We start from the raw sequence: 26409 nt of genomic DNA, 5'->3' as shown, positions 1-26409 counted from the left end.
TTTTCCTCCCTGCACTCACTCCCTATAAAGTACAGAATCGACTTTACGATTCTTCTTCTCACGTTTAAAGCCTTTGACGAGCTGGCTCCTAAATATCTGACCGATTTGTTTAAGTTGTATATTCCACTGCGTAAACTTAGATCTGCTGATGTATATGGAGTCAGACCAGACTTTGTTGTTCTATGGGAGAAGACGGAGCTTTTTACAGCCAGGTTCTGCGAGTCTGGAATTATTTTTCTCGGTCCATTAGGGAATCTGAGTCTGTTACACTTTTTTTTAATTGCGTCTTAAAACTCACCTGTTTTTACACGCAGGCTTTTTCAGTAACTTAAGCTTCATGCAAAGCGCTTTGAGGCCTTGTGAGAATTGTTATATAGAAGACCGAGTTTAATATCCATTGGTTGATTGAGAATGGCTGGACATTTTAAAGTTTTTTTTTACATAATGACAAACTTACTACACTGTCCTACCAGACAGTCTCGCTCCCTTCACCTGATGAAGGCCGCTTGTGTTGTGGCCGAAACGTCGTGAGAATATTATTGTGTTATTTTATTTTATCAATTTATTATTTTATTCTCATTCTACGTGACTTTACCGAAAGAACCAAAGAAGATTACTACACATTAATTATAATCCTGCAATGAGTGGTCCAATCTGGGTTTGGAAAGCCCTGAGTAGTGTAGGAAGAGTGAAATCCCTTGGCATTCTTTTCATGCAATGACGAGATGGTGATCAGAATTTAAGAACAGAGTGGCACCGTGGTGATCACTAATCTCAACACAAGTACTGGGTCACGCTCATCTGCATAGGCATTCTTGAACAAGAAGTGAGCATTCCAGATTCCTATGAAAGCAACAAGTCACTTCCACAGAACAACCATTGTCGACTTCCCACAAAGTCACCAATTATATTCACTCAACCCTGGACTGCAGAGCTGTACCTCTTGAGACACTCATACGCTACCCTCCTCTATTCCGCAGCTACAATTTGTAATAACCGAACAATTACCCCAAGCCATATACAGCCTAAAGGCTATTTAAAAATAAACAAAGGTCTCCGATTGGAAGAAATAGGCCTCTACGGTGATTGGTCGGCAGGCAGACTTTTAAAGGGATTGGAAGAATAAGGGTTGAACGAGAAAACGGGAAAACAGAAAGGATCCGTTAAAGGGAATGGACAGGGATTGGCTAAAGGAAAAAAAGCAACGACAAGAAGGTTCGAGAAAGGGTGCTGAGGGATATATAAGGGGAGAGCACGAGGATTGGGGACGCTCGGAGGAAGATACAAGCACGGAAGACAAGAACGAAGCCTAGGGTTCCTTATTGTGGAAGTCTTTAAATAAATGTGGCCCTTGTTATTCCTTTGTCGTCAGAGTCATTACCAATGTAAGACTCACCAACCGTTTGCCTCGAGTGAGCACCAATCGCAAAAAATACCACGCAACGAAGATCTCTGTCGCCAGGCAGTGGTGGTGCATGGCTGTGATCCAGCACTGTGGAGGCGAGGGTTGGTGGATCACACAAACGTTGCGAAACTCACCGCCACTACACCTGAGCTCCTGTTAACCTGATGATGCTGGATGTAACCTACAGCGAATGTTGGCAGCCATTTAAGAGATCCCTCCGCTACGACGACAACAACACCGGTGGTCCTGCTGAAGCAGTAATACATTCCGCACGTTTGATTCAAGTGACACTTTTATGCGTTGGCTGTGTCAGGTTGAGGATGGTTTACGATGCACACTTTCACACGATGACCTAACCAAAAAGAAACCAATAATGATTCAGAATGAAGGTACAGCAAAATGCGGACGAATATCATCCATCCCTTCTGCATGGGATAGAGTGTTGCCCCCTCGCATGCATGGGTTTTCTCCAGGTGCTCTGGTTTCTTCCCGCATGTATAAACACTCATTAATTGGCCAATGACACCTTAAAATATTGAGGACTGCAGAGCTTGAGTAATTATTGACAATCAGGATGGCTGCTGTCATCCCGCTTGTCTGTGGTTCTTGGCGCCTCAGAGTCATTACTGTGCGGTGCATTGCAAGTTGATATTCTTGAAATACCAATCATCATTCCTGAATTCGAGATCTCGGAAACTGGGATTTGAACCGATAACCGTTTGGCTTTTGAGACAGGTGCCCCTGCCGCGGTTGCCAGCGTTGCTATCAATCGGCGCACGCAGTAACGCTTGGACAACGCAAGAACGAGGCGATCTCCTCACCCGCAGCCCGAAGTAGAGGAGGAAGAACACGTTGAGGCCCATATCGATCTGCAGCGCTATGTTCGTGTTGAAATACTGGCACAGCTCTATGGGGCTGAGAAGGGCACACACAATACCGCAGGGGCGCACGCACCGTGACAATCTGTCCACCGATCGGGAGACATTTGATTTAAACCGAATTTCGAGAGCAGCCAGGGCAGTGAATCACAGCTCGCTTCAACCCAGCCGTAATCCCACCCCCCGACAACTGCAATCAAATGAGTCTCTTTACATTGAAAAAAAACTAAACACATTATTTGGTGATGCTGCTGCGTTTGTCAGTGATGGAACAAATGCAATTAACAAAAATACACACACATTTATCAATTAAAACATACCCCACTGCGTGGCTTTTAAAGGGACAAATGTATAGGAGGAAACGCTTGAGGCAATGGTTGTTTTTTTTCACGGCACAACTAAATAAATACAAATACACGACGACTGTAAAAAAAATACGGTAACTAGAAAACGTCGCCCATTGTAATGTTTTTCTTCCCTTTTAAGGCCACAGAGGTATTAATGAAGGTGTTGCATTCTTTATTTTCCAAAGTGTTGAGAGAAAGAGATACCTCGACAACATACGCACCTGGTAGGGCTAATTAGTCGAGATGTCCAGATGATAACACGGAGAGAAGAGGGGGAAAAATAACAAGCTTGATTAATCAGCAAGCGTGATAGTACTCTGTGTGGTCGAGTATAATGTAACACTAGTAAATAAATAAACAAGCGCCTTCAATGTACTTGGTAATGACAGCATAATTGTTCTTTAAAAGCCTGATAATTGTTATTTAAAAGCCTCATAAATCACGTTAGAGTATTGACAGCAGTAATACCGAGCGAGTGACACATGAATGACCCAAGACAATTGCGACACAGGTTATGAGTATTCCGATGATATCAAATATGATGTATGTGATGAAAACAAACAATTATGCGTTAATTATTCACAAAATTAGAATAATTTTGATTAACATTGTCATGAATTTCATAACATGACAACACTGTAATCATTAGGATATGATGATGATAATATTAATTGTCATTACTAGACTATTTGTCATATTCAAGATATCCTGTTTTCTATCAGAACTGGTTCATCTCTCAGTATGCCCCAGACAGTATGAGGCCCATAGAGAAGATTTAAAGTTTATCATATTTTGTACCTCTATTTTTCTTGTTTATTGTAAATATATATCTTTATTTAGTTTCATTGTACATTCTTAAATATGTGAATATCTAAAGTCTGTCAGTTTAACATGTAGGCTTTCACGACCAACTCTGGCTGTCGCCTGATGAATCTAGTTGTAATTACTGGCAAAACGTCGTACTCGAATTGTAAATGTTGTGGCTTAGCTCTCCAACACACCGGTCTGCTGTACTAGTAACAAATTGGCATGTTCTGTTTACGTGACAACCCTTACTAGTTGGCTGTGTCGGGTAGTGGCGGGTTTAACGACATGTATATTTATGCGATCTAACAAAAAAAAACCCTCTATTATGGATCTAAAGTCTGTGCTTCCCGGTTTTGCTGGGTGAAAAGTGAATGATGCCCTTTGCCCAGTTCGGACCAGCTGGCTCAAAAATCTAAATACAAATATAAACACAGAACTGTATATGAAGTTAGAATCAGAATATGTATTATGCTGGAGGAATCCAATGAGCTATAAAGCTATTTTTCACAGATGTTCAAGTAGAGGCTGGTCAGAACGTTACAACAACAAACAATATAAAAACACGTTTGGAGTGTAAAGTATAGGAAAGGTAATCAAATCACTTTAAAAAAATATACAAATAAAACTAAACTTTTTTTTAATCTTACCAGGTAAAGCCCACTCAGCTATTAGCTTCTTTTTTCAGAAGCAACCTGGCCACAAATGATAGCTGAACGAAGTGACTCGTGTGGAAATTTACAGCAGCATATTAATCGAAATGATCTGGACGCAAGTTTCTAAAAGTTAAGGGAAAAACCGGAGGACGCGGAGAAAGAAATCTACGCGGCCACGGGGAAAGACAGAGACATTCAAACTTTAAATCTACGGACCAATGCAATAACAAAGACGGTGACAACTGTAATGGCGGATTTAATTTACCGAGCGCCACCTGTGACTCCAGCGAGCGCCGACTATCAGTTAAAAACAAAGCTCATGTTTATAATCAAACTGAACGGATATCAGCAAGAACACTCTGAGGAAACATCATAAATCAGACTTGTTAATTATTCCTCCACAAGCACCCTAATGGAATTTCACGAGTCTCATCGACTCAACAACTGACTCTGAGCAACTCATCCAACCGATGAGGGTGAATTAGGAAAGTTGAATTTGGCAATGGAAACACTCATGAGGCGCGCGATACGGAAATGTCTCATCGACATGCCCCGTCCCAACGGAACGGTGCGTCTATTTAACTACCTGTGGAATTACTTCCAATCAATGCTGGGATGCACTTTAAATCAATTCGGAAATGATTTCTGTTGAGCAGTTAAGCTAATGTTTATAATCAAACAGGTTTGAGAAAAAAAAATGGTGTCGTCCAGAAACTGTCATCCCATCCTGTCTCCTGCGTCCTTATTTCCCATCGGGGGCAATGGAAAATAAATGCACAGCTCCCTCCAGTTGTTCAGCTCACCACCAGGCCGGATTCACCTTCACATGCAAAAACACCACAGTGCCTCCTCATGCCAGACACAGCATTCAATTCCAGAGGGCATTACGAACCAATCCTACCGATGCCAACGACACGCCATCATCACTTCCCCCTATTGAATCCCACGTGACGACGGGTGTCAATTTAGCAATAGCCGCGCAGCTGTCCGATATCGGTGCCGGTCCTGCACGCGTACGCGTTTCCCGCGCCCCCTTGCCGCTGCTATGCTTACAAAGCGGAGGGTGAGCGCGCGCACGAGTGCTCTGACGGTGCGGGAAATCCCGCAGTCGCGTCTAGCAGCGGTCACCGAGCCAACCTTCGGCACAATCGGTACATTGTATAGACCGTCATGATGTTGGTGCTTAAGGACGGAGAGCCCTGTCCGATACAAACGGATACAACCTGGGTGGCGCGTTCTGCTTCAGGGATTACATCTTACAGAGGTGAACCCCCGGCGTAGCATCACAAAGACAGCGGCGGACAAAGCGCGTGTCTTTTCATTAAACGTGCATAAACCCATCGGATCGCTCGCTCCGATAAGCGAAAACCTGTTAATGCTTCTATTACAGCACAGCTTGGTTTCCATGACCTTGATCCCGATGAAAGGGGGGATCTCACGGTCGATGTAAGTGCACGACGAGGCTCTGCCGCAGGGATGGGCAGCCTATTCTAAACGGCAGCTGTTTTCACTCTGCGCTGGTGTCTCTCTATGCTGCATTGAACATTCAATATCGACCTGTCCAAAGAGATGTAGTAGTAGTATTATTATTATTGTTAGGCGACGCTATAATTCATTTAAATGTCAAGACAAAACAAAAATAATTTCCCCCGCTCAAAACGAGCACGGGTAAGTACTCGTCTTCATTTGGCGGACATCAGCCACCGGTGGGAAATGAATTCCTTAGGTCGAGGCGGGTTTCTCCAAAGGCAGACCGACCACTGTTGACTTCCTACAAAGTGGTACTCATTTGATCGAATTTGTATCGATTAAAGCGCCGAGTTGATCCTCCGCTGGGTTTTAATGTCACAATCTCTCGTGGGTCGGTCACTGTAACCATGTTCATATCCACATCCTTCGAGATAATCAGGCGGAAAATGCTTCCAGATCACATCATGCACACAGTTCAATTGAAATGTCACTGCCCATTATTGGCCAATTCCATCAAAGTGTTTTTTTTAAATATCTGGCTCTAAATTACAGCAGGTACAGTATGTGCCAGGCAAGATGCATAGGCTATAGGCTACTGCCTGAAACGTCATTAAAATATACGCCTAATTACAGATTGAATCTATGCGAGATTTACTGAATCCATACAGCTTATGAAAAGTACTAATTTAGGGCCGCGAATCAAACATCTTGATTAATGTACAAATACATTTCACTGAAAAGTTAATTTAAGATCATTAAAATGCTCCGGAACACTGCATGTCTGACCACGTGTGTAATTATTGCGGTTAGTGCGGAGCGGCAGTGTAGCGGTCAGCGCTAAGCTGCGCTATGTGTGTGTCTCTCTCCCCGGGTCCTCCGTTTTTTTCCCGCACATTTAAAAACATATTTTTAGAGTATTTGGCTGCTGTAAATTTCCGCATGATAAGCCACTTCGTATAGCTATCATTTGTGGCCAGGTCACTTCTGAAAAATATCTATATAGCTCAGTGAGTCTTACCTGGTAAAATAAAATAAAAAATACTTTCATTTACATTTGATCCTCTAGCTGATAATTATACAAAAGGCAAGTATTTCCCATTTCAGAACTCTAATGTGCTGTTCATATTTTGGTGTTCTCTGGTCTGACACTGGTGAGACAAAGCCATGAAGATGGCTGTCTCTGGTGTAGGCCAATCAGTTTAAAAGACATATATTGGTAGAGCATGTTTGTAATGCATATTTTGCCACCAGTACGTGTGGTTAATGCAGACTTGAAAAGTATCTATTTTGTCTTTGAACATCTTAACACCTGCGTTATTGCCAGAAAGAGTAAACCTATTCCTATTTTTGATAATTTGACGTGCCATCACCAAAAAATATTATTGTGGGCACCAAATGGGATTCAATATTCAAGCCACTAACCCGGTGGCCTGGATGATGATAATGCTGTTTCTGTTCACACGTTAGTGCTGATAGCGGTGACACTTACATTATGACGGATAATAACAGTTATGATGATGATAATGATGGTGGTGAGGGGTCCACTGTCCCAATTTCGGTGATTCGTGCTCTTCTATTTCGAGTTGATTTTGCTCACGCTGAGACGGGGACAAAGTTTGGGTGCGAGTTACTCACTCGGAGGAGTCGATGAAGTAGATCACGAGGGTGCCGATGCTGAGCAGGAACACGAAGAACACCTGGGGGCAGATATCAAGACCAAGGTCTCAGCCATTGCCCCGTTCTCAGCCCATAGGGGCCAGGGCACTGAGAGACCATCGCTTCACAGAGTGTCCATATTTAACCGTTATTTAATCAAGGTAAAGTCAGAATCAATCTTTATTTATCCTGGAGAAATCCGATGAGCTATGAAGCTCTTTTTTTACACATATCTCCAGTAGAGTCGGGTCAGAACGTTACGAACAACAAGCGATACAAAAAAGATAGTGTAATATGTAGGAAAGGTAAGAAAACACTAAAATTTTATTAATTAAATTGATTCATTATATAAATTTAAATTGCATACGTACATCATTTCCCAAGCTTTGGCAAGGCAACAAAACAACAGCAAAAAACCGTCCCAGACCACACCGAGACAACATATGGTACCCCAATAAAATTGCTAATTAAAATTGAACTATCGATACCGCATGGGTAAGGATGCAATTATTGCATAAGTCGCATTGAGTGTCAAGATTCCTTCTGAGGAGAGTTCTGCATTGGGATGTTTCGTAAATCTATATTATTAATAGCTTATAGCCATAGACTGTGGAATCTTCCCTGCTGGCTGAACATGAAGGCAACAAACACCGAGGCACCGAGCGTGAAGGCACCGACTTGACTCTTAATCCAAAACAGGAATTGACCCACACAGCTAACATTTGATGTAAAAGGTGTTCGATGAAACTTGCTACTGCACCAACTTTATTTTTTTAAGTGGGCGAAATATTATATTTCATGCGGATTTTGTGCGAAATACCCAGTCAACATTAATTTATTTCTACCGAGAGATATCATGTACTGTATAAAGAATCGGGAAACGTGATACATACAGTCACCTTCCTATTATGGATACTGTCACTACGCTTTCAATATCTGTCTGGATTGTGATGTTTTGGTATTCGTATTGTTCACAAATATTACATCTCTTTTGCATGATGGACTTGCAATGCAGGGTGAAGAATTCCCCATCTTGAACTAACACGAGAGACAAGCCATGTTGAAAACATTTCTTGGAAGTGACATCAATGGTCTCAGCTCGACATCCTTCAATGGTTTGTCTTACCACAACCTCGAGGCAGAGCTCTTTATCTGTGTGTGTGTGGGGTGGGGGGTTCTCTTTTTCTGTATGCCAAAAAAATGTATCAGACCTTAGAAGGTGCACTTTAGGTGGATACCAAAATTATCATTTGTGGTTACCAGACTAAGACCACTCCACTTGAGAACCTGATTTCACTCATGTCAGAGGTGCTGATTCACTGCACCCAACTTGGCTAATCATCCCATTGCAATGGTCAACACTGTTGAATTCCACAAACCAAGGAGAAAGATCGTGCATGAAAGCGTCACACTACAAAAGTCACATATCCTGGCCAACGGGCGTTTTGGACTACAGCATAAAATCACTCCTGCTATTTACAGAGTAAAAGTAGTGCTGAGGAGACCCAACTGACATATGCGCTGTCCATACTAACTATGAACGGGTAACAATCATGACCCCCACCCCCCGAAGTCACTTTGCGGGAAACGGTGGCTCAAGGCTGCCAATGGAGATGAGCGCACCACCCCATTTGATGCAGGAGCCACTCGCGTCGTTGAAGCCACCCAGCCTGACATACGCCGTAAAGTATGTCTTCAAACGAGGCCGAATTAATTATTTTTTTGTACGCAAACATCTTGGTCCCCACCTGCCAGAGCTCGCCGGTCGATGGGGCCCAGACGCGCTGCGTGGTTGCATTCACAGCAATCGCGCGTGCGCGTGCGCGTGCTCGCACGGGCCACGCGCACGCGCGCGGTCGCAACTCGGACGATGAATTACGGGAGGAGAACAATAACCCGCGGCGCCAGCGCCTGTTCCCCGGCAGCCTCGCCTGACAGCCCGTTTATATTCAGCGCAACACATGGCCCTCCGCGTGTGCTACTTTGGTGAATAAAGGCAGAGTGATAAATGTGTAAATTCACCGAGGGCTTCGTGGGAACATTGCAGCGCGTTTCACGGTGTGACACGGACTGAGCTGTGTCTTAGAATTATTGCGGTCCCGAAAAAATTGAATGACTCATCCTTGCTGTGAAACTGATCACATTAACGACACGTTTTCAATTCCCGTGCGCCTCTGCTGTTAGTTTTTTTTAATCACAATTGAATGCCGTCAACTGGCGGTGAGTGCTGCGTCCCGTTATTAGCGTCCTCTTTGGGAACGCACAAGGATGGATAACCACAGGGGCGGAACGCTTGATTCACAAATGGAAGTTGAAATCCTACTTCGAGCTGGAGTCCATCAACACGGAGTGGTGATGATGAACAAAAAGGCACAAACACCTCGTGAAAAATCTCTAGCGTCGATCTTCCGCAGAGCTTTTGGGCCACAACCCTAAACTGCATCCACTACACACACCATGGCAGCTGATGCGGATACTGCAAATGGAAAATTTAAAAAACTCTCCGGTGTGTGACTGTGGTCACCCAGAAGAGATTATGGGACATATAATGAAGAAGAAGAAGAAGACGTCAATAACATTTAAACGAATGTGTGGGGTTGTCCCTCAGAAAGATTGGAATCTCCATCACGTGCGCGTGCCCATTGCGTGACGAGACGACCACTAAATTACGCTCTATTTGAGAGGAGCGACACGTGACTTGCGCCATTGAGCATGCAGCTTTATACACTTCATCCTTGTAGGAATCGCAGCGAGATGCAATGTGAGGCCTTTCCCTCAACACACCCGCAGCAGCCTGCACATACATGACTATACTCTTTGGTTCTTTCGGCAAAGTCACGTAGATAGAACATTATAGATCACGACGTTTCGATCGCAACACAAGCGACCGTCTTCAGGTGAGAGAGAGAAAGCTACTAAAACAAGGTCTTGACATGGATGCAGCCTCAGGGTGAGAGGGCGGGGCGAGAGATGGTCTCCCTGAGGCTGTGGAAGTGGCTATTGCATTGTGAGAGATTAGCATGTCAATGCACGAGCTTAGTATGTCACAGCATCGGTGACTGAGCGTGAAGGACATCCAGCCCGTCAATACAAAGATATCCAACCTAATAATGCAACTCAGAGAGTCAGCAGGTTAAGACTTTACCTGGTTAATCACGTCCTTTCAATGCTTGCTCAATTTGTACCCATCTTCTCGATTGAAGTTGTGTCTGTGTTTATATATCTGGATGGCTTCATGAACAAATCTCTGATGATGGCCAGTGGGTTTGCAGAGTACCTTCGTCTTGGAAAAATCTATTTCGTGTGTGCCCACAGCGTTAAAATATTGATCAGCAACGGCAGAGGTATTGGTCCTGCTTCAGATCTGCCTTGTGTTCGCGAACACGGTCCGAGAAATGTCGTTTCGTTTCCCCAATGTTACTGCTTCCGCAGCCACAACTTAGTTTGTAGACACCAGGATACTGCATGTCAGGAATCACATCCTTTGCAAATGGGATCATATCACGGATTTTGTGTACTGTGTTGAAACGAACCTGGATCTTGTGTTTGTTTAAAATTTTGGAAATATTTTTGGTAACCCCTGCTATGTATGGCAAGGTGATGGTTTTGATTTGGATCCTCAGATGGTTGTTTTATCTGACTCTCGGAGTTGCATTATTAGGTTGGATGTCTTTGTATTGACGGGCTGGATGTCCTTCTCGCTCAGTCACCGATGCTGCGACATACTAAGCTCGTGCATTGACATGCTAATCTCTCACAATACAATAGCCACTTCCCCAGCCTCAGGGAGACCATCTCTAGCCCCGCCCTCTCACCCTGAGGCTGCATCCATGTGAAGACCTTGTTTTTGTAGCTTTCTCTCTCTCACCTGAAGACGGTCGCTTGTGTTGCGTTCGAAACGTCGTGATCTATTAATTTTCTATCTACGTGACTTTACAGAAAGAACCAAAGAGTATGAATTCCTACAGTCACGGAAGCTTAAAATCAAGATTAAATACATGACTGTGAATATTTCAGAACACACGGGTACGTTTGCGTTTCCTTGCCCTACTCGAATGTTTCCGTTACTTCACAGAGGCGTGTTGGAATCACAGTAAGTTAAGTTAGTTAGTTGCCCTACTCGAATGTTTCCGTTACTTCACAGAGGCGTGTTGGAATCACAGTAAGTTAGGTGGCACCACTGATATTCTTGGTTGAAATCTGGACAGCCACCCATGATTAAAGTGAGCCTCTCTGGTAGGTCACCAATGACTGCACAGCAGAAAATAAATCTCATGAAATTAGCTTTTTATCTTAATTTCCAGCTTTGAGTTTCAAAAAATATACATGTACGTGTAAGTTTGACTGTCAGAAAACGTGGGAAACTGCTCTGCTCAGCTTGTGCATAATAAAGGTCACATGAAGAGCGATCTCAGAAATAGTTCTGTGAACTCGCCAACGCAGGGTGAAGAGAGTTCAAAATCGATCCTCAGTCCCATATAATGACGCTGACGGCACAGTGGGAATACAAATGCGTTAAAAACAACACGAATTACATGGTAAAAAAAAGCCTTCATATTGAATGAATACAATTTAAATCGTAAAATAACAGTAATAGATTAACAAAAGAAAATTAGTTTAATTAATGGACCCCATTGCGCCAACGTTTTCCAGCAAGCATTTACAAATGCAAATTGCAAGCATATAAAAATGCAAACTTTCAGACTGGTTTCAACTGTCTAAGTCTCATCAGAGGAGCGTGGCATTTTAAACAAATGCCACCGTGGTTGCCATGATGGCATTGGCAAGACTCTGCCGGGGACATAGTCTGGGCCTGTTGGGCCGTATTACGGCTAAATAGTACAGAATTATCTTTTGCATTGCAATAGGCGGTTGCCCCTTGGTGAGTACGTATACATTTCAAATTTGAACTTGTAATTTTAAAAAAATTTAATGAATAACAAATGTAACCATTTCATATTGGTGTTTTTTCACGTCTACATTGCAAAAAATATAATAAATCGCAATGGCCTTTTGCATTGGTCAAACAAAGCACATTGTAAATAATTCAATTTAATTTATTTGTGTCCTTGCATGACTCTGTACATAACATGTAATAATTTAGCTGCCTACTATGATGGTATGCCTGGCCTTCCCTCCAAGGTAGACACACAAATGAAAATCATCAATCACGTGATGCCCTCGGGCCATTTTAAAGTCAGTAAAGGGGCGACTGTGGCACGCAAAATGGATCCATCACGGGAGGCGCTCCCTTCCTGGAGCGCTGAGGGGAGTGCCACGTGGCCTGCGATGGCAGCAGGAAGCCCAAGTGCCTCATCGCTCTTGAGGGTGACGCTATATGATGGCGCGTTCACCGCTTCTTGCAGCGGTTCACGGTTCAAATAGAGTGGCAAGTTTAAAGATCATATCGCGTCATTCGCAAGATTAGAACATTGTGTCTTACAGTACTGGTGTCATGGTCCAAAACTCAATTGGACTGTATGTGGCAATTACCGTCCCCTACAGCGACAATCAGGTCCCTCAAAAAAGTCTGGAATCTCAGACTTTTCTACCCAAACAAGCATAATAATAACTTCAAACGGCTGATTATAGGCTGCACAGGACCGCAAATCATTATTACCTTCTCACTCAGTAAAGTGACTTAGAAAAAAATATATAGCAAACTTTACGGAGCATTCTCTTAGATTTTTCCTAATCACTGTACAATGCTACCTAATAAGTATATCACTGTCAAGGAACACATCAGCCACACGGCCTTCTGAGCGGGCATAGTTTCACTCGCATTGTTTCAATGCAAATTCAGTCAACTCTGGACTGGTTACTAATGAGTTGTGTAAGCGATACTTTCATTATTTTCACGTGGAGCAGGAGACACTGACTGCTTATTATTTTATGGGACCTTTTTTTCCATTATTGAAATATAACAATAGGTTTAATCCTTTCTGGAAATAAAACATACAGCTGTCTCTGGTGTGGACCAATCAGTTTAAAAGACAATGCATATATAATTGTCAGAGCACGTTTTTTGTTTGCATGTTCACCACAAGTACGTGTGGTTAATGCAGACAGGATTCCTTGAATAAGGATTCTGTTTGGTGTTGTAACATCTTGACACCTGCCTTATTGCCAGAGAGGGTAAAACCTATTGTTATGCTTATTATTTTGTTATTTATATTCTCCATAATGACGCTCGTGATTATTTTAAGTTAAACATTACTGCATCGTTTTGCACCCCATATCGTAAAGAGATGGTCCTTGCCTACAAGATCGAAAGTTGATAAATATTGATTCAACCGAGCCTTCCTGATGAGACATTGTGTGACGAAACCGGTTCAGGGTTTGCTGGTCATGAAACACACAAGGTCGTGCAGCTGATGGGTTGTGTAAGAAACACTTTTTGTAATGTGGAGTGATGGATATATGAAGGAAACGTGTCGCGTGCTTATGTATGTTGTTCTGTTTTCTAACAGCAGCTGTTGCCATGCACTTTCCCCGCGAAACCGCGATGCGCTGCAGACAGTGATGCCCTGCAGACAGTGATGCCCAAAGACATTAAACGAGAGAGAGAGAGAGAGAAATTAAGGGGCAGGCTCAATGCTTGCGAGGAGTCGAGCGCAACTGACCAGCACGCGTCCCGTCTGCGTCTGTGCGGAGATCATGACCCCGGCCCAGTCCTTGACGGATGTCATCCACCCAACCTCGTTCATGTCCACCTCGGCCACGCGCTCCACGCCTCCCTCGAAGCGCGGGTCCTGGTAGGAGCCTCCCTGGAGCCGTCCCTCCGTCGACACCTTCTGCATCGGGGAGAAACGTGTGATGGGCGAATGTGCAGATATCAAGATTAAGAGACGATTATAGATTTAGATACATTTCATTTATTTCGGCAGGAAGGACCCGATGAGCTGAGGGGCCCTATTTCGTGCGCGTCCTGCAACGGCACAGATGTTACTACGCGGTACAGATGTTACTACGCGGTACAGATGTTACTACGCGGTACAGATGTTACTACGCGGTACAGATGTTACTACGCAGCACAGATGTTACTACGCGACACAGATGTTACTACGCGGCACAGATGTTACTACGCGGCACAGATGTTACTACGTGGTACAGATGTTACTACGTGGCACAGATGTTACTACGCAGCACAGATGTTACTACGCGACACAGATGTTACTACGCAGCACAGATGTTACTACGTGGCACAGATGTTACTACACGGCACAGATGTTACTACGTGGCACAGATGTTACTACACGGCACAGATGTTACTACACGGCACAGATGTTACTACGCGACACAGATGTTACTACACGGTACAGATGTTACTACGCGACACAGATGTTACTACGCAGCACAGATGTTACTACGCGACACAGATGTTACTACGCAGCACAGATGTTACTACGTGGCACAGATGTTACTACACGGCACAGATGTTACTACGTGGCACAGATGTTACTACACGGCACAGATGTTACTACACGGCACAGATGTTACTACGCGACACAGATGTTACTACACGGTACAGATGTTACTACGCGACACAGATGTTACTACGCAGCACAGATGTTACTACGCGGCACAGATGTTACTACGTGGCACAGATGTTATTACGCAGCACAGATGTTACTACGTGGCACAGATGTTACTACACGGCACAGATGTTACTACGTGGCACAGATGTTACTACACGGCACAGATGTTACTACGTGGCACAGATGTTACTACGCGACACAGATGTTACTACACAGCACAGATGTTACTACGTGGCACAGATGTTACTACACGGCACCGATGTTACTACGTGGCACAGATGTTACTACACGGCACAGATGTTACTACACGGCACAGATGTTACTACACGGTACAGATGTTACTACGCGGTACAGATGTTACTACGCGGCACAGATGTTACTACGCGGTACAGATGTTACTACGCGGTACAGATGTTACTACGCGGCACAGATGTTACTACGTGGCACAGATGTTACTACGCAGTACAGATGTTACTACGCGGTACAGATCACAGTTGTTCGCAAGCGCCTAAAAAGGCCAGCACAGTACTATACATTGATTGAGGGGGTTGGTTCTGGTGAGCACTGTTCCCAACTATATTTGTCTACTCCTCAGCGACGTTGACCCTACTGCGCCGAGCGCACATTTTTTTAGAGGAGGTCCAGCCCAAGTCCACATTGCGAACCTCCAATAATTTAACCCACATCACGGGGAATATAGAGCACTGCTTGCAAACAGCAAACCATGGCAGTGCTCAGTGCAAGGCACGGAAACAAAAAGCATTCATCGCATGTCACACAAACATAACACGCATCACATAGCCAGGATCCGCTCCATAGTGTTGCAATAATTACTACCTTCAGTGCACCTTTGCACAGGGCATTCTGAACACGTTAGCACCTGTTTTGAAAGGTGACGCTTTACTGGGAACGTGAAAGGACTAATAAAGCAAAGTTGACATTTTATATTCAGTAAGTAAACCGGTTGACTTGCCGTAACGAGCATCACGCTCGACTTTCATGAAACAATAATAACTCATGATGTGCCAAATCAAGACACACAAGTACTTCGTAAACACTCGCTACAAATGTAAAACATATCTGCTGACAGCCAGTGCCGATGATGAGCCGAGCTAGTATTCACAAAACATACATTTTCAGCCATTTGTGAATCCACTGCCGGCGGAAGGATTCCTGTCAGCGAAAGTTGCTATGTGGACCTCCTTCAACACACTGGTCAGTGTAGGTTGGTGACCCATGGAGCATGCTCCAACATCAACAAATCTTGAAGGTCATTCTACGCATTAGGTCCTCTCCACTAGTGGCCCTTCAGCCACTGATGAACGTATCGCACCACAACGTCATAGAGAGAGTCTTTCCTTTATTGACTTCCCACCAGGTGGAGCAGCCTCAACAGGCGATGCTCAAAGTGCCCACCCTGAATAGCCACCCTTTGTCTATCGGGCATCCTGATCTAGCTCTGGCCCCATCTACTTATGAGGAAATGTTGTACCAATATTTGTTTTGACTTGACAATAAGAATTGGGAAGGGGGGGGGGGCTGAGCCCTCAACAGCTGGGGGGGTTCCTCAGATCCCTCCAGCACCCCCACGCCCCACTTCTCGTGACCTTCCCAATGCTACAGGGCTGTGGGTCACCACAGCTACGGTGGCGAGATGTTAACTACCTCGCATGGTATGCAGGACACATGTATATTTGGAGTTTGCATGTCTCTCTCCCCATGGTCGCGTGGATTTTTTGTCCGGGTCCTCCGGTTTTTCCCTCCACATTTAGAATTAACACGCGTTTAGAGTATTTGGCTGCTACAAATTTCCCCATGATGAGCCACTTTGTTAAGCTATGATTTGTGATAGCCAGGTCGCTTCTGAAAAATAGCTATACAGCTCAGTGGGCCTTACCTGTTGAAATCAAAATAAAAATATATATTCTTGGTTCTTTCGGTAAAGTCACATAGAAGGGAAACAATAAAATAATAAAAATATAAAACAATACAATTCTCACGACGTTTCGACTGCAACACAAGCAATCATCATCAGGTGTGAAAACATTACCGAAAGAACCAAGAATATGCATCCCTGCAGTCACGAAAGCTTTAAAACAAATAAAAATAGTTAAATAGATCCTGATGAGGGTTTATATCTTGACTTAAAGCTTGGGTTTAAAGTAATTGTTTTTGCAAGAAGGCGTCCCTGTGGCTCCAACTGACTACTGCTCAGGCAACACTTCATAATGATAGTGATGTAGGGGGCTACCCACAGCTAAGTCACTCTCCAGACTAGTTCTCATGAGGCACGCAATATATTCTTTCACGGATTTCAGGATCAACAGTCCTCTCGGAGTCGCGAACCGCGGGTAAAAATCTAATTTACAGGGATTAGCAGATTATTGGAATGAGGATCATTTTTGAAGTTTCTGTTTCTATATCCGCTTGCAAGTACGGTACACAATACTCTCATTTAGAAAACAAAATTGTGGGGAAATTCTGACAGAAATGCTGGAAAAGCTGACAAACCCACGGTGATTTTGACGGAATGTGAGGTGTGTGAACAACAGGTAGCCAGACCCACCATCACACTGGCAGCAAGAGCTGCATTAAGGGTGACGGACTCATCCTAAATTGTGATTGTTAGATAATCGCAAAAGGTCCTTTGTTGAAGTGGAAATGATTCCCTGCGCTCAAATAGCTACATACCATATAATAATGTCAATTGTAGTATTTACCCAGGGAATCCTCACAGATATTTTTTTACAAGAAGCTGCTGCAATTGCGATGTTTGACCAGGCCCATTAATAATGAGTGTTTGGCATGCTAATCTCACACATTAACATCATGTTAATCTCTCACATTAACATGCCAATCTCACACATTAACATCGTGCTAATCTCACACATTAACATAATGCTAATCTCACAATACATTCTTACTAAACTCTCAGATTAACATAAAGCTAATCTCACACATTTACGACATGCTAATCTCTCACATTAACATAATGCTAATCGCACGCATTAACATTATGCTAATCTCTCACATTAACACAATGGTAATCTTCCACTGATACATTATGCTAATCTCTCACAATAACACAAAGGTAATATCTCACTGTAACATTATGCTAATCTCTCACATTAACACAATGGTAATCTCTTACTGTAATATTATGCTAATCTCTCACATTAACACAATGGTAATCTCTCACTGTAACATTATGCTAATCTCTCACATTAACACAATGGTAATCTCTCACTGTAACATCATGCTAATCTCTCACATTAACACAATGGTAATCTCTCACTGTAACATCATGCTAATCTCTCACATTAACACAATGGTAATCTCTCACATTAACATAGCCACTTCCGTGCCCTCGTCGAGGAGACCGCTCTCCTCCCATCTTACTGCTACACGCTAATTTCTCACATTAACATCACTAGCCCCGGCCACTTCTTTAGGACCCTTGGGCTACACCCATTGCAAACCTTTTAAAACAGTCTGCCAGAATATTCTCATTTAGAAAACAAAATTGTGGGGAAATTCTGACAGACCACGCTTTCCCACCTGATGACGGACGCTTATGTTGCGCCCGAAACGTCGTGATTTATTCTATACTTACGTGACTTTACCGAAAGAACCAGAGAGTATGGATTCCTGCGATCACGAAAGCTTCAAATCAAGATTTAATGCGGGAAGAAACTGGAGAGACCAGAGAAACCCCACGCGAATAACAAGGGATAAGACTCAACACTGCCTTTTCCTGGCAAGCTCCAGTGGTCACCCATCCATGGACTAAACTGGCTCTTGCTTGCTCAGCTTTTGAAAAGGCAAGGCACATTTAGGGTAGTTTTGGTGTAAGCAAACGCATACTCACATCCGTAATTTTATTTTTAAACAAAATGAGACTCTGTTGAGACCAAAATATTTTTCTGCAAGGGAGACCTGGACCACTATGTATACAGTAAACATGCAAATGAATAACACAATATAATGAAACTCATAGACACAAATGTATATAAATGCGTACATTGAAAGCAAGTACATTATTTCGTGATGTTGCTGCCTGTGTTGGCAGTGATGCGCAAGCACATGTTATAACAACAACTAAAAACTCGACACATTCATCAACAACACTGTGACCTGTACATGAAAAAAATATATATAATAGGTGATGTTCCGGGCAATGGCCCTTCTTCAAAAAACGTAAAAACACGTCATATATGATTTTTATGTGCCATAAAGAAGGGTAATTGCCCAAAACATTGCTCATATATTTTGTTTAGGGCCACAGTGCTATTGACGAATGTGTGGAGTATTTCCATCGATTGAATACACGCGACACATTCCCTGCACACCACAGTGGGGAAGCTGCTATTATGCTGTGGTTCATGGCTGTTATAACACAGCACTGTAACCTTAATAAGCATAGGGGATGTGGTGGGTACTCTACAGTATAAGGTTAATAGGTACCATATTCAATCAGTGAGTGGCTAGCTATGGAGCAGAGGAGCTGTTGCCTTCTTCAGACAATTCTAATAAACCCTCTACACATTCAGAACTGAAAGTCACAGCCGGGCTCTCACACTCACAACATGAGAGAACATTAACATCCAAGGTAGTAGACAAGCTCTGTTGTAAACAATAATCAATACGAAAAATAAACAGCGTGACACGAACAGGCGTATATCCATTGGGGCATTTCATATGTTCTGTTGCTCGAGGCCAAACAGATCCCTATGCTATAATAATAACAGCATTAAAGGTTTACACTTAAGGGTTAAGAGTTAGTGTACTGTGTGTACCCCTATAGGTTGTGGCACGGCAGAGGTTTGTTCCTCTTGGGAGTAATCGAGCGATGAATCCGGTGTCTTGTCGGTGTTTGTGTGTAAAGGTAATGGTACAGCCCGGCATTACTGGGTTGTTCGGATTCTAAGAAGCTATTTGTTCCCAAGCACCCCCTCTTTGTCACCCTAGATGTTGCTCCCTTGTGTCCCGCTTTCCTGTGACGTCATATTTTCTGGGAAGAAGACATTTCTGACCGACTCCAACTTTTGCGGCGCTACGTTTCACTTCCCGGAGAGTCTGTTATAAATCTCACCACTGCTGACAGGAAGGCAATCACGATAAGAGATCAGACCAAAGGCTTGCGAGTGTCAAGCAGCTCTGCTATGTATGTCTTCGTGTTTTAGTTCCTATGAATTGATTAAATATTTCACCCGAATGATCCCTTGAGGGTGGGAGATCTCGTTTGCAAAGGTGACCTCGGTATCAAGTGACACACACTCACACACCATAGCAAACAGGTAGTGACACGCGTATCCTGTGCTAACAAGCATTTTGCAATCTGCAACATGTAGATGTTACAGATTCGTTCATACAGCGTCAACGGGACGAGACAGCCACTGCGGTAACTCTGAATATCTCTCATCTCACTACATCTCTATTTTTCATCAACATTCCTCTTATCTCGCTACACCCACATCTCGTCTTGTCATCTCATATTAGGTCCTTTAAATTTGGAGGCACCTCCCCCAATGTTGCTAGACACTACGGCCGAGCGATACAGCAGCAGACACCACGACCGAGTCTCTGACTACCCATGTCAATCTTGCAAATTGAGACTGATAGCTAGATGTTTTAACACCAGATTTTAATCTATCACCAGATTTTATTCTATTGGGCTGGCTTTTCCAATAGCGGGTCCTTTCCAATTCCCACTTCTTTAGCTTTTCAGTAGACAAAACACGAAGGGAATGGGATTACGGTGGAATAATAATTTAAACTTGTAATGCACAAACCACATCGTTCTCTCGCCCTCGAACAGAGAGACAGAACGACTCAGCGACGTGAAGAGGAGGAACCACAGACAAGCGGGAAGGCAGCAGTGTAGCAATGCGGTGGGCTGGCGCCAACAATTGTGCAAGCTCCGCGCCCCTCTTTGTATTAAGATGGTATTAGACAAATCGAGAGTGTTCATATTTCGGAGGAAACCGGAGCGCCCGGAGAAAACCCACGCGTGCGAGAGGGCAACACTCGATCTCAGACAGACGGAACAGGTGGAGTCCACATGTTTTGCTGTACTGCCCTCTCGTGGCGAGCCAGGGTTGTGGCTCCTCCTCGACACCCACGGGAAGGGAGTTGCACGGCATTTGTGCGGTGATCCACCCAATCCTCGCTGCTGCCTACACAATGCTGGATTAGAGGCCACGTGCATAGCCACCGCAGCCGGGCTAAAACGCATCTGTAGTTTTGTGTAAAAGTTAGGTGCTAGCTTAGGCTTATGGTTTATAGGTTGGCGTCATAGTTTAGGATTTAAGAGTCAGGATACAGGGGTAGAGGCAGTCTTGTATAAAACGGCAGTCTCACACAAATGTACTCCATACATAACAGTACGAGATGTGTACATAGACATACCAGTGTAATGTATGAATAATGTGTCATACGTGTGATACAAGACGTAACTGTACATAACAATCATGTGAAATATACACAACTCGGCTGTTTAAAGCCCTGAGCCAGTGCTGGAATGTCCACATTCCTATGGCGGGGATGAGTTATTGCATAGGACAGCCACTGCTGACTTAACACAAAGTGTTAATTGTTTAATGGAAAAGATGGACCCAATTTCAAAGCAGTATATTTCACGATGGCAACATGTTACAATTACACAAAAAGTTACAAACGGTTTAATTAGTTAACAACTTTTACTAACCATTTTATAAATGCTCTATGTGCCCTCCACGTGCTGTACGAAAAATATCGAGACGATAGTTTAATTCGTCCCAAACGCCTCTCAAAGTGTCTCCTTCCACTGAAGTCACCGCTGGCGTGATTCTGTTTTTGAGGTCATGCAGATTAGTCGCTAATGGTGGCACAAAAACACCGGTGTTTGACGTATCCCCACAAGACAAAGTCGCAGGGTGTGGTGTCTGGGGATCTTGGGGGCCAAGAGTGTAGCCAAGTCTTAGGGTCCCGTGCGACCTATCCAATGTTGAGGCAGTATTGTCTTGCGAATGACTGAGGCTAGGGGCTGTTTGTGCGCTGGGAGAGGCATCTAGCGGTAATCATTTGAAAGTCTATGCCCCGCCCTCTCTATGCCCCGCCCCGGTCAAGTGGTAAGAGTTTCATTCATGGGCGGTTCGTGGTTGCAGAGATATAGCGATTTCAAATCGGTTCTATCGTTTTAAAACACCCTGTATAATATGTATGTCTATACGCTATTGCATAGCACATGCGCTGTGTTATAACGCAATAAGCTGCGTTGTATCGCTGTAACTCTATGTATAAGCAACCTACAGATTGTGTTTTCCTACACACAACACCACAATGTGAATTGAATTGTTGAGACTCTGCGGAAGCCTATTACAGACTGCGTTCGGTGCATGCCCACAATCGGATTGTGTGTGGATCGCGTGGCACCGCGATGTTCGTAGCGGGGCTTATGAATAGAGCCCACGTTATGTACTGCCTATGAGCGATTGCCCATGATGTGCGTGACAACACAGGCTGTAGTGGAGTGTATGCAACACCGCCTAGACATGTAACGTATGTAGTTCATATGGTCACCCCATGGTATGGAATGTGTAGTGCTGTGTGCCATGTGCTCTGTGATACTATGACAGGCTGAACGGGACTGTAGATATATAGAGCCTAGCCGGGTCCTATAGACCATGCATTTTATGCGTGGAATGTGCCTTGTATAATATATGCACATGCCAGAAACAGGCTGGAGTGTGTGTGATTGTATGATGCTCTAGAGCAGGGGTGAATTTTTACGTTTATAATTTTGTATGGCCCGCAAATGATGTTATAAATATCCAAATGGCTCTTGGCAGAGCATCATACAGTCACACACTGCTGCTTCACAAACGGTGTGCCGCTATGGTTTAGAACTGATCCACGGACATACGGACAATGCAATAAAATAATGAATACATAGATACCCAGATGTCAACGCAACGTAAGACATGCATATACAGACACACAGAGACATTGCAATGAAACAATTGACAGGCGCACAGACAATTGAAGTAAACAATGACCAGATAGAGCGTTAAATAAAATGATTAACAAACACATAAATGAACGTAAAGTGAGACACATCGGCGTTGAAAATGGACACAGCAGAAATTAAAATAAACCATGAAATAGACGAACAGACGACTGTCCTAACAATTACCAATTGAACACACCCACAAAACACACCCACAAAACACACCCACAAAACACACCCACAAAACACACCCACAAAACGCACCCACAAAACACACCCACAAAACACACCCACAACACACACCCACAAAACACACCCACAAAACACACCCACAAAACACACCCACAAAACACACCCACAAAACACACCCACGAAACACACACACGAAACACACCCACGAAACACACCCACGAAACACACACACGAAACACACCCACAAAACACACCCACAAAACACACCCACGAAACACACACACGAAACACACCCACAAAACACACCCACAAAACACACCCACAAAACACACCCACAAAACACACCCACGAAACACACCCACGAAACACACCCACAAAACACACCCACAAAACACACCCACAAAACACACCCACGAAACACACACACAAAACACACCCACAAAACACACCCACAAAACACACCCACAAAACACACCCACGAAACACACCCACGAAACACACACACAAAACACACCCACAAAACACACCCACAAAACACACCCACAAAACACACCCACAAAACACACCCACAAAACACACCCACAAAACACACCCACGAAACACACCCACAAAACACACCAACAAAACACCCACAAAACACACCCACGAAACACACACACAAAACACACCCACGAAACACACCCACGAAACACACCCACAAAACACACCCACAAAACACACACACAAAACACACCCACGAAACACACCCACGAAACACACCCACGAAACACTCCCACGAAACACACCCACGAAACACACACACACACACAACTGCCCCCTCTTAGTGCATTGGCCGAGCCGGGTGCCCCAGTTCCCCGGGTGAGGAATTGAACCTGAGGGCCCACACGTCTGCGGCTCCCATTGAGTCACCGCGACGAGGCCTGGGGGCGGGGGACGAACACGCGGTGATCGATGAGCAGAGACCGACACACAGGACGCGATTGTGGAAATTCCACGTTTCCATGACGGTACCAGGTGCGTCCGTAGCGGCGTATCACGTTGAGGAAGAGGCGCGCACGGGCGCAAGCACGCAACATCGTTGGACATGATCAATCCACTGCTGGATGAAGGGCCCACAGTGATGTTTTTGGTTCGGTGTGCCGCTAAGATCGAGCGAGTGTGTACTCGCTCGATATATACTCTTCGAGGATCGACTACCACAGAGGCTGGGTACTGTGTGACTCTAGATCGTGGAGACCAGGGGTCAGCAACCAAAATAACAAGAAGAGACACCCTTTTGGAATCCGGTGAAACAAAAAAAAACACTAATTTATTTCAAAAGCCGCAACGCACGTGGCGAATACGAGAAGGTGGTCTTTAAAAAACTAACGTCACGAAGCAGTCCTTTGAAGAGCCGCAGGTCTGCCAACCCTCCAGACACACGGTGTGATTCAGATAGCTAGCAGCAGTAGTAGTACAGACACAAAGACCGCCCCCCGTATAGCCTGGGTCAAGCGCTGCTGGCGAGCAGCACCACCTATGAAAACTGTCACGGCGCACGAGGGGGTGGGTGGCCAGCACCACGCCCGGCCGCCTTTGTCTCCCCCAGTGGCGGTGGTTACACACCGCACCAGGTACTCGCTTGAGGCTGAGTCGACCTAGGGGAGACGGCCCAGCGACCGGGTCCAGCTAATCGTCACCGGCAGTTGATGTTGACCGCGAGCGGGAACCGAACTCGTGTCGCCGGGTTCGCGACGCAGCGCAGCGCAGCGCGCCCCAGCCACGAACACTCGCGGGACAGCAGCGGCAGCGTTGGGGGGGGGGGGGGGGTGGCGGCGGTGGTGGCGGAGTGTGTGGAGCGCACCTTGTGGCTGCGGGCGCACGCCCGGCAGCACCACGTCCACACGCAGTGTACGCCTCGCCACGCCACGATGGCGAGCAGGCCCCCGAGGAAGGTGACGAGCGACGAGGCGAGGAATGCCCACCACATGCGCTGTTCGGGGTCGCACACCGCCGCCTGAGCCTCCGACTGCTGCGACAGGTGCACGGGCTGGGCCAGGCTCCAGTTGAACAACTCCCCGCGAGCCCCCCCGCCGCCAGGGCCCCCCTTCTTCGCGTCCTGCGATGCCGAGGCGGCTCTCCTCCCGACCCCGCGCTCGGCGCCGATGCCCAAGCCCACCTCTGCGGCGGCGGCGACGGCGGCGGCGACAGGCGCGAGCAGCCCCAGCCTCAGGACGGCTGTCACCGACGCCGTCGTCATGATGATGAACTCCATCGTCATCATCAGCAGCAGCAGCATCATCTTCACCACTGCCGATCACTGCTGCTGCTGCGCTGCGCGCTGAGGAGCGTCAGCCGTCGACATAGCACGCGGTGCGATGATGACTGCCCCACTCGCCGGGCACTGGGTCTCACTCCACGGCTCTCTCACTCCCCTCTCTCTCACTCCCCTCTCTCTCCCCTCTCTCTCACTCCCCTCTCTCTCCCCTCTCTCTCCCGCTCGACGCGCACGCGCCTCTCCCGTCACCCCCACCAGCCCCCCAACACGTGTGTGTGTGTGCGCGTGTGTAACGCGTGTGTGTGCGCGTGTGTGTGTGCGCGCGCGTGTGTGCGCGTGTGTTGTAGCGCGTGCGTGTGTGCGTGCGTGTGTGCGCGCCAATGCGCGTGTGTCTATGTAAGCCTGTGCATTGTTTTGTTATGGGATGGAGGGGTAACGCGTGACGGGTAGAGGGCGCTGGGATACGACACCCGGCCACCCGGGTTCGATTCCCGCTCGCGGCCAACACCAGTGACGATTATCTGAACCGGTCCTGCGCCTACCCCTTGGTCGACTCAGCCTTAAACGAGTGGCTGGTGCTATGTGTAAGAGTCGCCACAAGGGAGACAAAGACGGCCGGACGTGGCGCTGGCCACCCACCGTCTCGTGTGCCGTGCCGGCCTTCATCAGTGAGCTTACTCGCACCACTTTCGTCAACCTTTAGTGAAAGGCTACACGGGGGATCTTTGCATTTATTTTATCATCGTTATTAGCGCCCCGCGACACGATTCACGAATCCCCGGATCACCTGCCGCCCACGCTTCAATGGCCATCGTTATCCCAACCTTACCTGAGGCGCCCCCCAAGGTCGACTCAGCGTAAAATGATTCGCGTTGACAGCAGTGGACAATGGAAGGTGCGAACGCGCGTGGTTACTGCCCACGAGCACGAACCCCGAATAGGCGCTCGCTAACACCACTTGGCACTCAGTTTCATTTATTTTGGTATAGCCCTGTGAGCCACTCGGCTCTTGAATCGGTTGCAACCGCAACAAACAAAAAACAAAAACATGAACAAGAAAACATATTTAAGTGACTCAACCGGTCGAATCATAATAGAGCCATATACTTATCCAGTTACACATTGGAAAGTCATTCACTGCAATGGTTAACCAATTCATAGTAGGAGATGTTTTGCAAAATGAGGTAATGGATATTTGTTTGAACATAAAACTTGGCAT

At 45.5% G+C, this 26409-nt stretch overlaps 1 protein-coding gene across 2 annotated transcripts in view; it reads right to left on the bottom strand.

Moving 5' to 3' along the window:
• Positions 1–25378, bottom strand: part of LOC116945031 (calcium-activated potassium channel subunit alpha-1) — a 169998-nt gene extending 144620 nt beyond the window's left edge. Inside the window, exons 1-4 of one of the 2 annotated variants that reach the window (XM_076068709.1) lie at positions 24777–25378; positions 13840–14010; positions 7196–7257; positions 2227–2320 (exon numbers count right to left, since the gene is read on the bottom strand). In XM_076068709.1, coding sequence (XP_075924824.1) covers positions 2227–2320; positions 7196–7257; positions 13840–14010; positions 24777–25214 — 765 coding nt within the window. In that variant the 5' untranslated portion in view covers positions 25215–25378. The remainder of the gene's footprint in view (positions 1–2226; positions 2321–7195; positions 7258–13839; positions 14011–24776) is intronic. The other variant, XM_076068710.1, reaches the window with a different exon arrangement.
• Positions 25379–26409: the final 1031 nt, after the last annotated feature.

The sequence above is a fragment of the Petromyzon marinus genome, chromosome 22 (genome assembly GCF_048934315.1).
Source record: "Petromyzon marinus isolate PM22_M1 ecotype Great Lakes invasive population chromosome 22, UKy_Petmar_22M1.pri1.0, whole genome shotgun sequence".
In the NCBI taxonomy this organism is placed as follows: domain Eukaryota; kingdom Metazoa; phylum Chordata; class Hyperoartia; order Petromyzontiformes; family Petromyzontidae; genus Petromyzon; species Petromyzon marinus.
The sequence above is the reverse complement of the archived record's forward strand: the minus strand, read 5'-3'. Positions and strand labels throughout refer to the sequence as shown.